Source organism: Erinaceus europaeus, unplaced genomic scaffold, assembly GCF_950295315.1.
Source record: "Erinaceus europaeus unplaced genomic scaffold, mEriEur2.1 scaffold_435, whole genome shotgun sequence".
Lineage (NCBI taxonomy): Eukaryota > Metazoa > Chordata > Mammalia > Eulipotyphla > Erinaceidae > Erinaceus > Erinaceus europaeus.
Window position 1 is genome coordinate 30,034 of NW_026647688.1, and position 12,623 is coordinate 42,656.

General features: G+C 47.2%; 1 protein-coding gene across 3 annotated transcripts in view; it reads right to left on the reverse strand.

Annotated features, from left to right (window-relative positions):
* Positions 1–511: 511 nt before the first annotated feature.
* The window catches only part of EDAR (ectodysplasin A receptor), a 29,844-nt gene continuing 17,732 nt past the window's right edge, over positions 512–12,623 (reverse strand). For all 3 annotated transcript variants that reach the window (XM_007537122.2, XM_060184242.1, XM_060184243.1), the window contains 3 exons: positions 10,921–11,080; positions 9,342–9,402; positions 512–1,286 (listed from right to left, as the gene is read on the reverse strand). In XM_007537122.2, the coding sequence (XP_007537184.2) occupies positions 973–1,286; positions 9,342–9,402; positions 10,921–11,080 (535 nt within the window). In that variant the 3' untranslated portion in view covers positions 512–972. The remainder of the gene's footprint in view (positions 1,287–9,341; positions 9,403–10,920; positions 11,081–12,623) is intronic.

The window sequence follows — 12,623 nt, forward strand, 5'->3', positions numbered from 1 at the left end:
ATGACTCGCTCAGAAGTGTTCTGGTTTCCCATGCCAGGAGACACAGTTACAAAGTCGGACAAATCTGAGACTGCATCACCTGTCAAAACAGAGCGGCCTGTCATGTCTATTTGAAATAAAACTGCCTACAACCACACCACCCTGAACGTGCCTGTCTCATGTCATCTGTTTGAAACAATTCACCTTAATCTCCTCCCACCCCCAGATCCCACCTCTTTGGCGTTTGTTTGTAGGTGGCTTGTGTCTTTGATGGCTACTGTTCCCAAATTGTCAAATCTGAGGATGAGCTGGGGATATAATTGATACGTGACACCATCCCTGGTCCCCAGACAGCAAGACTGGCATTGGTGTCCCACTGGGCATGATCACACCTTGCCTGCCCATGGAGGGAGTGCCTCCAGATCGCAAGAGGAGGCCAAGTACTTCTGACGGAGCCCCCAGGGCCAGGAGCTGCCTTGTGCAACCCCTGAAACCACACAGGGAATGGGGAGTCTGCACTCTGTGGCCAGGCTACCTGCCTCCACACTGCTCTCTCCATGGGGTGTGGGGAGATATCCCACAGTACACCAGTGCAAGAACTTGGCTCACATTCTCTCAGACCCATCTCCTCATTCAGACTGTTGGGTGGTTGTATACTCATCTTCGGTTCCTTGCTGGGTTGTAAACTCCATGAGGTCAGAGACCAGTCTCTGGGTCACTGTCACCCCCACACTGCTCCTTCTGTGCTCACCCAACAAGATCCACCCAGGAGCTGTGGGACGGACTAGGTGAGTGTTGCCTCTGCCCTGTAAGCTGCAGGGGGGACACCTGCCACTTGTCACCTGCTCAGTGGTGATGGGGAGACAGGCCCGGCTGCCTCGTGCTCCTTGCAGCCCCCTACATTTTTCCAGGCCACTTCCGGCAAGGAAGTCCTCAGCTGACCCTCTTGCCAGCTGCACCCCCTTCAGTCAGCTTCCTGACCCTGGGGCACCCTCAGGATGCAGTAGGGGTGGCGGGCGCACCCCCAGCCCAGTCCAGGATGTCTGCGCAAAGGGACTCCACAGCGTCCAGGCGCTCAATCTGCACCAGCTTGGTGAGCAGCTCCGGGATGCTGTAACCCGCAGTGCTTATGCGGTCGAACAGCTGCAGCCCGTCCGTCATGCCCCCTATCTCGTCCCGCTTCAGCCCAAAGCTCTCCGCCAGGTGGCGCCATGTCTTCACCACCGCCTTCTCCGAGTTGTAGGTGGCGCTGAGCATGCGGCTGGTCTTCTCCAGGCAGTCGAAGGGCAGCTCGGTGGGGCTGAGGCCTGTAGACAGGACAAGTCAGGGGCAAGTCAGGGGGTGCTGCAGGTGCACGGTGGGGGGCACTAGGACAACAGTAAAGGTTATTGCCATTGCCACTAATGTCAACACCAGGCTCTTTCCAGACAGAGATGGAGAGACAGACAGGGACAGAGAGAGGGACAGAGAGATGGAAAGAGAGACTGAGAGATGGACAGAGGAACAGGACAGAGAAACAGAAGGACACACACACACACAGAGAAGATAGAGAGATAGAAGAGAGAGGCAAGACCTTGCCCTTAGCATAGAGCAACTATGGTAGAGACTGCCCCAGTCTCCAAAGGGAGGCTGGGTCATCCTTCCCTGCCAGTCGAGGAAGACTGGTCCTGAAATTAGTGCAGCCAGCAATGTTCCCAGCTGTGACCATGAGCTGCGAGCTCAGACCAACAGGGACTTAGAGGTTACACAGGCTCTGGTGCTAAATATATATATACCCTGGATCAGGTCGATGGAGGTAAATAGTTATTTTTTAAAAAATTTAAAAAAATATTTATTTATTCCCCTTGTTTTATTGTCATAGTTATTGTTATTGATGTCATTGCTGTTGGAAAGGAAAGAGAGAAATGGAGAGAGGAGGGGAAGACAGAGACAGGGAGAGAAAGAGAGGCACTTGCAGACCTGCTTCACTGTTTGTGAAGCGACTCCTCTGCAGGTGGGGAGCCCGGGGCTCAAACCAGGATCCTTATGCCAGTCTTTGCACTTTGTGCCACGTGCGCTTAACCCATTGCGCTACTGCCCGACTCTTGTAAATAGTTAATTCTATCCACAGAATTTTTTCAAGAGTGGAAGCTACTCTCTGCCTTAATCCAACTCTCTAGTCCTTTTCTCCACTCTGACACCATTATCTCAGACAATATTTTTTATCCAACTTCATGCTAGCTATCAAACTCAAGCAAAAACTATCATAGTCATGGGCCCCTAAAAACATGCCAAAACAGATTTCCAAGCTTTCTTCCACCTCAAGAGCCCCAGTCTCATCTGCCTTGTTCCTACATTTTGGTTCCTGTTCATTTACCATTTTGTCTCACTTTATGTCCTGCCACCTTCCACAAGCCAAGTTGCAGACCATGATTCCACCCTGACTTCTCTGGGCAGATGACTTCAACAATGTGTTCTGGAACTTCACCTCTCTAGAGTCCTACCCCACTAGGGAAAGACAGAAACAGGCTGGTGGTATGGATCAACCTGCCCACACCCAATTTCAGTGGAGAAGCATTTACAGAAGCCAAAACTCCTACCTTCTACACCCCCAAAACAACTTTGATCCATAATCCCAGTGGAGGAGAAGTGATAGGAAGAAGAGGACAAGTGGGCTCTGAATTCCAGCTGTATCAGGTCCCAGAGAGAGGGAACCCAAAAAAGAAATATTTGGATGTAGTAATAAGATTATGTGTGACTTAGAGGGGAAAAGTGGACTCGACCTGGAAGAAAAAGGGGGCAAATAGGTATAAATGTAGACAGATAGTCGTAGAGATGACACTTAACCCATGTCTGCAACCTTGAGAGAACCATGGTGGTTTGCAGTGGAAGGACTTGGGACTCAGAACCCTGGTGGGAATCGTATGGAATTATACCCCTGCTGACATGTAATTTTCTAAATTAATATCAAATTGCTAATAAAAAATTAAAAAAAAAAAGAGGAAGGGAGACCATGGCACCAAAGCTTCCTCCAATGTGCTGGGGGCCAGGCTGGGACCTGGGCCATGTGCATGGCAAAACACATGCACTGACCAGGTGAGCTGTTTTTCCAGCCCCTTTAAAATAGTGTGTGTGTGTGTGTGTGTGTGTGTGTGTGTAAAGTTGGGTTGACTTTACTGAAACTGGATGAAACATACTTTAGGAGAAGGAGGATTACATGATGATAAAGGAGCCTGTCAAAGATAGTAATCTAAAGGCACATATCTCAGCTAGGGAGATAGCAGAGTAAGTTCAGAAAAAAAAAAAAGACTTTCATGCTTGGGATGGGTCTGAGGTCCCAGGTTCAATCCCAAGCTGCACTAGAGCGGTGCTCTGGTTAACAAAATAAAATAAAAGCAGTGGTCCAGGAGGTAGCACAGTGGATAAAGTGTTGAACTCTCAAGCATGAGGTCCCCGGCAGTACATGTATTAATGTGATGTCTGTTTTTCTTTTTTTTCTTTCTCTCTCTCCTAGTCTTCTCTTGAATAAATAAAAGGAAAGTAAGGGAGTCGGGCGGTAGCGCAGCGGGTTAAGCGCACGTGGCGCAAAGCGCAAGGACCGGCGTAAGGATCCCGGTTCGAGCCCCGGCTCCCCACTTGCAGGGGAGTCCCTTCACAGGCGGTGAAGCAGGTCTGCAGGTGTCTGTCTTTCTCTCCCCCTCTGTCTTCCCCTCCTCTCTCCATTTCTCTCTGTCCTATCCAACAACAATGACATCAGTAACAACAAAAATAATAACTACAACAACGAAACAATAAGGGCAACAAAAGGGACTAAATAAATAAATACAACAAAAATTAAAAATAAATAAATAAATAAAAAATTAAAAAAAAAAAGGAAAGTAAAATAAAAGCATAGGTCTCTTGGAATGGACAGACTTTATGACAACACGCATGATCCCTGTTTCCTGGCATCCACACATTGTGTGCACCCTGTTATTCTGAGGGTAGGTTGAAACTGTAACTGACTCCACTCAAATCACTAGAACACAGCAAAGACAAACAAGTGACATTGTCATGGTCACATTTCCATGACCACACTATGTTGTATAAGGCTCTATTTTCCTATTAGATTGTATCTGTGTTTAAAGATTATTTTTAAGATTTTTTTTTTCTACCAGAGCACTGTTCAGCTATGGCTCATGGTGGTGCTGGGTACAGAACCCGGGACCGTGGAGCCTCAGAAATTAAGCCCTCTTGCATAACTATTATGCTATCTCCCTCACCCTAAAAACATTTTCTTAAAGCTTGAAGACTAAAAGAAAGATGCAGAGTACTCCCCTCACCTCCAGACTATGTAAATTGGTCCAACCCCTGTGAAGAGCAGTCTGGAGAACTCTCAGAGGCTAGAAATGGACCTACCCTATGATCCTGCAATTCCTGTCCTGGGGATATATCCTAAGGAACCCAACACACCCATCCAAAAAGATTTATGTGTACCCATGTTCACAGCAGCATAATTTGTAATAGCCCAAACCTGGAAGCAACCCAGGTGTTCAACAACAGATGAGTGGCTGAGCAAGTTGTGGTATATATACACAATGAAATATTACTCAGCTATTAAAAATGGTGATTTCACCATTTTAGGCCCATCTTGGAGGGAGCTTAAAGGAGTCATGTCAAGTGCAATAAGTCAGAAACAGAAGGATGAATATGGGATTATCTCATTCACAGGCAGAAGTTGAAAAACAAGATAAGAAGAGAAAACACTAAGCGGAACCTGGACTGGAGTGGTGTAGTGTATTGCACCAAAGGAAAAGACGGGTGGGTAGGTGGGAGGGGGGAGAGTTCAGGTCCTGGAAAAGGATGGCAGAGGACCTAGTGGGGGTTGTATTGTTATGTGGAAAAGTGAGAAATGTTATTCGTGTGAAAACTATCATATTTACTGGTGATTGTAAAACAGGAATCCCCCAATAAAGTAAAAAAATGTAAAAAAAAAAAAAAGAAAAGAATACCCCTTAGAATAAATGTATTGCTTAAGGCCATCAATACTCAGGATCCTGCCAACCCCATAGAAGCCTCTGTTCACCTCATCCCAGGAGTGACTGACTCCCCAAGAAAGTAATGATACCCCAAAGACCAGTTTTATCGCTTTAACAAATAGTTGAGAGAATTGGACAGCCACATGCTAAAGTATGAAACTGGACTATTCTCCAAAGAAACTCAAGAGGCACTAAAGGCCTGGAAGAAAGATCCCAAACCATAAAATACATAGAAGATAAAATAAGAGGGAGACGGGTGGTAGCGCAGTGGGTTAAGTGCACGTGTGCAAAGCGCAAGGACTGGCTAAGGATCCCGGTTCGAGCCCCGGCTCCCCACCTGCAGGGGAGTCGCTTCACAAGCGATGAAGCTGGTCTGCAGGTGTCTTTCTTTCTCCATCTCTGTCTTCCCCTCCTCTCTACATTTCTCTCTGTCCTATCTAACAACAAAGACACCAATAACAATAACTACAACAACGATAAAAAGCAACAAGGGCGACAAAAGGGAAAATAAATAAATAAAAATTTTTTTAAAAAAAGGATAAAATAAGTGAGATGTTCATGACATCAGCCTTTGAGATGTGGTAGGGACTTAACCCCTCATCTCAGGGAACATGAAAGTAAAGACAGGTGGGACTGGGGCTGCATTCAAATGAAAAGTTTTTATACTGCAAGTGAAAACACAGCAAGTCTCTTCCTCTCTCCCTCCTCCTCCTCCTTTACCAGAGCATTATTTAGCCCTGGCTTAGGGGGGAGGCTGAACCTGGCACTTTTGGTGCCTCTGGCATGAAGATCTTTTTGCATAACTATTGCAGTAAGAGACAGTAGAAAGAGAACAGTACAACCTACTAAATAGGAGAAGATATTTGTATATCACATACCCACAGGGATTCCTGGCCTAGATATATAAAGATCTTGTAGGGCTCAATAATAGAAACAAAACAACCCCATCAAAAAATGGGTGGAAAGTTCTCAAAGACAGTTAATCAGAGAGGACATACAGATGGTCGAGGCACCTGACGAGATGTTCATCAGCACTTAATATCAGGGAAATGCAACTTCAGACTGCAAGGCGATATGCCCTCATGCTGGTGAAAGTGACTTATAGCAAAAGAAACAGCAGCATAAGTTGGGGAGGGTCAGAGAATAATGAACTGTGTGTAATGGGGGACTGGGCAGTGGTGCACCTGGTTGAGTGCACATGTTACAGTACACAAGATCCCAGGTTCAAGCCCCCAGTCCACACCTGCAAAGAGGAAGCTTTATAAGAAGTGAAGCAGGGATGCAGATGTCTCTCTGTCTCTCTCCATTTCTATCTCCTCCTCCTTTCAATTTCTGGCTGTCTCTATCCAATCAATAAAAAAATGATTTAAAAAAGATAATGAACTGTGGGTAGGGACAGAATTGTTGCTGTCATTTTGGAAAACAGTGGATTTTCCTGAAGAGACTAACAATAGGGCTACCATAGGACTAGACAATCCCTCTTTTGGATCTCTATGTGAAGAATACAAAGCTAGGTTACCATGTGTGAGGACCCAGGTTCAAATCTCCTGCTCCTCACCTGCAGGGGGAAGCTTCACTAGTGGTGAAGCAGTGATGCCGGTCTCTCTCCTTCTCTCTCTCTCTCTCTCTCTCTCTCTCTCTCTCTTCCTCTATATAAAAAAAAAGGGGATGGAATACAGAACTTTGGCAGTGGGAATTGTGTGGAATTGTACCCCTCTTATCCTATGGTCTTGTAGATCATTATTAAATCAGTAAAAAAAAAAAAAAAAGACCACCATGAGTGGTGGAGCCCTGCAGAACCGTGGTAAAAATTTTTTTCAGTCAGAAAATGTATAAAAGATATGAAAACTATTTCAGTGAAGGGGATACACAGCTATTAGACTATGTGGGAAGATGTTCAAACATTAGGAAAACCAAAATTCACACCACGATGAGATATCAGAACAGCAATCAGAGGGACTAAAATAAAATAACAGTAATGGCAACAAATTCTGGCAGAGAGGCAGAGAAGTGGGGGTGGGTGTGGGGATGGAGATATAAACCTGGCCTCTGGAGACAAATCATGTCATTAAAAAATCCCATTAAAAGATACTCAGTGGGTGGTGGGCAGTAGTGCAGCTGTCGAAGCACACATGGTGTGAACTGCGAGGGCCATCGTGAGGATCCCGGTTGGAGCCTCCAGCTCCCCACCTGCAGGGGGCTCGCTTCACAAGTGGTGTAGCAGGTCTGCAGGTGTCTCTCTTTTTCTCCCCCTCTGTCTTCCCTTCCTCTCTTCATTTCTCTCTGTCCTATTCAATAACAACAACATCAATAACAACAACAATAATAATAACCACAACAACAATAAGACAACAAGGGCAACAAAAAGGAAAAAAATAGCCTCCAGGAGCAGTGGATTCGTGGTGCATGCACTGAGCACCAGCAATAACCCTGGAGGCAAAAAAAAAAAAAACTGTGTCGGGCGTTAAGCCAACTCCCCCTGCTCCATCCTGCATTGCTGATATTTCTCTTCGTTCTACCTTGAGACCCGCCCTGCCTGCAGGGTAACATTAATCCCACCAGCTAAAACCCTCACAACAGTTGTGAAGGAAGCTTCCACCTTCCCAGCATGCTTTTGCCTTTCTCCACCCCCTTTCCTAGTCATTTCCATTTCTGACTTGCCACTTCCAGTTTTATCCTATAAAACCACTTCTGTTTCTGGTTTCTCTCTCTTCCTCTCTTCTGTATCTTGACCTAGAGGAGGGCAGGCTTGCAGGGGGAGGCGGACGCTGGCCATTGTGGTTTTTGGCTCCATGTGACTTAACCCGCTACACTCATGCCCAACTCTGGGGCTCCTGAATGAATAAAGATTTGTATTGCTACTTCCATGAACTTGGTTCCTGGATCCTTTCTCTCTCCCACCCACGACGCTAGCCCGGCAATACTGGACAAAAAACCACCATACAATTGTGCTCCTAGGCATTCATCCACAGAAAGGATGGCTTCTACTCACATTAAAATGTATGCATCCTGGGCCAGGCAGTGGCGCACCGGTTAAGCACGCAGCACACATATTACCAAGCACAAGGACCCAGGTTTGAGCCCCTGCTCCCCACTTATGGGGAGGCACTTCATGACAGGTGAAGCAGATCTGCAGGTGCCTATCTTTTTTTCCCTCTCTCTATCTCCCTGTCCTCTTTCAATTTCTCTCTGTTCTAGCTAATATAAGTCAGAAGAAAAAAAGGCAAAAATGGCCACTGAAAGTGGTGGATTCATAGTGCTGGCACTGAGTCCCAGCAGAAACCCTGGTGGCAATTAAAAAAAAATGTATGTTGCAGCCCAGGACGTAGAGCTGTGGACAAAGCATTGGGCTCTCAAGCATGAGGTCTCAAGTTTGTTTGTTTCTTTCCTCAGAGAACCACTCACTGGGTTATGGTGGTGCAGGGGATTGAACCTGGGACTTTGGAGCCTCAGGCATGAGAGTCCCTTTGCATAACCCCTATGCTATCTACCCCTACCAAAGTCTCAGGTTTGAACCCCAGCATCATATAGCCAGATTGATGCTCTAGTTCTTTCTCTCTCATTGATAGATAAACAAAAACAAAACAAAAAACCTTATAATGAAAATTACACAAGTTTTACTCCTAATAACCCCATGCTAAAATTAGCTAAGAATTTTTTTCCTCCACCAGAGTTACTGCTCAGTGTCTGCATGACTTTACTGTCTTTTTTTTCCCTTTCACCTAGAGGGTGAGAGATAGAAAGAGACAGAGGGAGAGAGGAAGGCAGAGAGAGGAGAGACACAGCAGCACTGTTCATAACTCATGAAATTTCACCCCCTGCAGGTATTCCTATGTGGTGACCAGGGGATTGAACTGGGGCCCTCAAATATGCTGAGACATCTGCCAGGTGAGCCATCTGTTCACCCCAGGATTAGATGTTTTTAGCTGGCTTAATGATTAGACACATAGCAGCATCCCCATGGTATCTCTAGAGGGAGCAGAGGGCCTCTACTAGCCCCTTGACACCATAGGTGGCTGGGAGAGGGAGGGATGGCTAATCATTGGTATGCAGCTGCTTCAGAAGGGCTTGCAGATGATTGTGCCAAGGCAGAGACAGTGCTCTGGGGGCCCACGTTAAGTAGTGTCCACGAGGGCCTGCACTGGGCCACTGTGCATTTGAGAGAAAGAGCTCGGGATATGCATCCAACTAGTTGGGAACCAAGTCCCATGTCGCTCTATTCCTGAGATGGGCTATGCTGTGGCTAAGGAGCCTCTTCTGGCCCCTCAAAGGATGGCTGGCACTCCTGGTGGTCAGAGAGGAGCCACAAGAGAGCCCTGGAGCACAACCCACCCCGCCGACACCACCATGGTCTAGTAAGATTACCTTCCACCACTCCACACACATTGGCATATACATCCAGTATCTTTTTCCTCCGGCTCTGAATCTGTGGAAGGAAAATGAAGAGGTGTAAGTGAGAAAAAAAGAGAGAGAGAGAGAGAGAGAGAGAAAGGAAAATGAAGAGGTGTGAGTGAAAGAGAGAGAGGGGGGAAAAAGAACACCAAAGTCTCCTTGGAAATGGCTGACAGTTAATCAGAAATATTGATGTAGTTCTTGTCTGAGGTTCACACAGAGTATGCTTTTGCTTTTGCTCTGAAAACCCCAAGACCAGGCCTTCTGGGATCCCCATGGACTTCCTTGGGATTCCCTGTACATCTCACTTAAGATAGGGGTGTCTTTCAGAGGGGGTGCTGCTCAGTGGTAGAGTGCCTGACGGCAGACTCTAGGCCACGAATCTGCTTGGAGAATGATGCCAGGACCTTCGTAACTGTGTACACAGCCCCCTCAGAGCTATGGGGATGCACTTGCCACAGCTGAGTGCCAGGAGGGGGTACTCTCTGGACAGGGACAAAAGACACCCATCAGGAACATGACAGTCTTCTTTGAGCTTCCAGGACCCCCAGGGTCTCTGCAGAGGGTACTGAATAGAGCAGCCCAGAGCAGCCCAGAGCAGCCCAGAGCAGCCCAGAGCACAGAATTCCCTGGTAGAACCCCAAATCAGAGGCCATCTCCCACTACAGACTTGGAATGTAAGTATCAGGCTTCTTTGAGGCTTGTATCAGGCTCCCTCAACAGTCTCAGGTCACTGGGGCTTTGCTATGCTCACTCTACCACCTCCCTAAACCAAGAGGGCTACTTCTGGGGACAACCATTGGACAATAGCACAGGAAAAGTACATTCTAGGGAGCTGGCAAGTGGTTCACACAGTAGAGGGCACATGTTACCAGGCACAAGGCCTCAAGTTCAAGTCCTGGGCCATCACATGGGAGCACCTGCAGGGGTGGGGTGGGGGGCACTCTGAGTGGTGGAGCAATGCACAGTCTCTCCTCTCTTTTCTCTCTCCATCTCTTTCCCTCTACCTAGAGGAAGGGAAAAAATGGCCACTGGGAGCAGTGTGCAGACACAGCTTCTAGTTATAATTCTAGCAGAATAAACAATAACATTCTAAAGATACTTGTAGATCTAAGTCTGTTTGGATATATGTGAATAGATTTACAGATTTTCTTTTCAGTTTCACATTATCAAATATATATTAAAGGAAAGTGTGTTTTACTTGATTTGATTTTGCCACCAGGATTGTTGCTGGGGCTCAAGACCTAAATGGTCTTACTGTGCTTGATGGTCATCCCCCCCTTTCTGTTATGATAGAAACAGAGAGAGAGAGAGAGAGAGAGAGAGAGAGCGAGAGAGAGAGAGAGCCCTGCAGCATTGCTCTACCACTTGTGAAGCTTCCCTCCCCCATAGGCGGGAACAGGGGGCTTGAACCTGAATCCTCACGCATGACAATGTGTACACTCCACTAGGTAAGGCACCGCCAACTCCAGAAGTGGTGGCTTTAGTGTCTTGTTTGACATCTGGCTCAGTACAAGAGGTGTGGGGCAGGAGGGACAACCTGTGGCCTTACCCCGGCTGACTTGGTGGTGGTGGCCGGCTTCTCCCGGGCCAGGTGCACCAGTGACAGCAGACACAGCTCTGGGGAGCCCTGCTTGTCAGGGGCTGGTTCCTCGTCGCTATCCATGCTGCGGCTTAGCAGCTGCTCGTTTTCTGACGAGGCATCGTTCTCACTGTGGAAACAAGAGGGTGGCCATGTGTCCAGGGCTTCGGGAGCTACCAGCAGTGCTCCAGGGCTGCAGCCATCAACCGGGAAGTCTTGGTCTTTGTGTGCAACTGGTGGGCACAAAGGGAGAAAGTTCCCTCCCTTTCTTCCCTTCCAGAAAGAAGTGATCTGAGGGGATGTGACTCGTGTGTGTGTGTGTGTGTGTGTGTGTGTGTGTGTGTGTGTGTGTGTGTGTGTGTGTATGGCAGGGGGTGGGCTTGGGACTGCTCCTTCCCACACCCTACCTGGTCCAGTAAAGGGTTCTTAAATAAGCAGGCTGGACGCTGAGGTAACAGTGTGTGGGAAGCCGCCAAGAAGATGGGCTCACTCACACCCAGGCACATGGGGAGGGCTCATAGACTCTCAGGTTCATCCCAAATCCATGAAAAGCAAGATTCCTTCTTATAGGCATCCTGCTCAATCCACATGGCTTGAAGACTTTCAAGGAACTGATTTGTTTATCTTTGGTTTTTACCTAAAATTTTTTAACTTATTATTAATAGCACAGAGAGAACTAGAGAGGGGGGAGGGGAGATGGAGAAGGAGAGAGACAGAGAGATGCCGCAGTACTGCTTCAACACTCATGAAGCTTCCCTCCTGCAGGTGAGGACTGAAGGTTTGAATCTGGGCGCTTACACATGGTAATGTGTACACTAGACTAGGTGTACTACCATCTGGCCCTTTCATTTATTTTTTTGTCCAGAGCACTATTCATCTGACTTCTAGTATTGTGGGGGACAGAACCTGGGATCTCAGTGCCTCAGGCATGAAAGTCTATTGCAGGACCATGGAGACTTCATAGTGGTGATGAAGATGCCTTGCACGCCTGAGGCTCTGAGGTCCTAGGTTCAGTCCCCAGCACCACCATATGCCAGAGCTGAGCAGTGCTCTGGTCTCTGTATCTTTCTCTGTACTTCTCTCTCTCTCTCTCATTTAAATAAACTTAGTAAAGTATCTTTCTTCTTCTTATTATTATTTTTATTGATTTATTTTTTACCAGAGCACTGCTCAGCTCTGATTTATGGTGATGCAGGGGATTGAACCTGGGGCTTTGAAGCCTCAGGCATGAGAATTCCTTTGCATAACCATTATGCTGTCTCCCCCACCCCGACACCCTAATAAAGTATTTTTAAAAGGAAACTCTATTACATAACCATTGTACCATCTCCCCACACCATTTTTTTAAAAGGCATTAATTTGTGAGAATTGGGAGGCAGTGACAGTGATAGATGATCTCAGCACCGTGCTTATCAGACTTGCTGAGGCAAAAGGCAATCAGACTGAGTGAGCGACACATCTGTGTGGGCCCCTGTCACCAGCAGCTAGGACTGGCACTTCTAGTTTGGCCCCACCCATGACACCAGTGCTATGTGATGGTAGCAGCAGCCACCTGAACCAGGCTGCAGAGGAAAAGGAGGTTGGCAGGAACTTTGGGGTGCACCTGAGGAAGGCAGAGGCCCCACGAAAGAAAAAGGAAAGAGAAAGGCTGGGTAGCGGCTTACCTGGTAGAG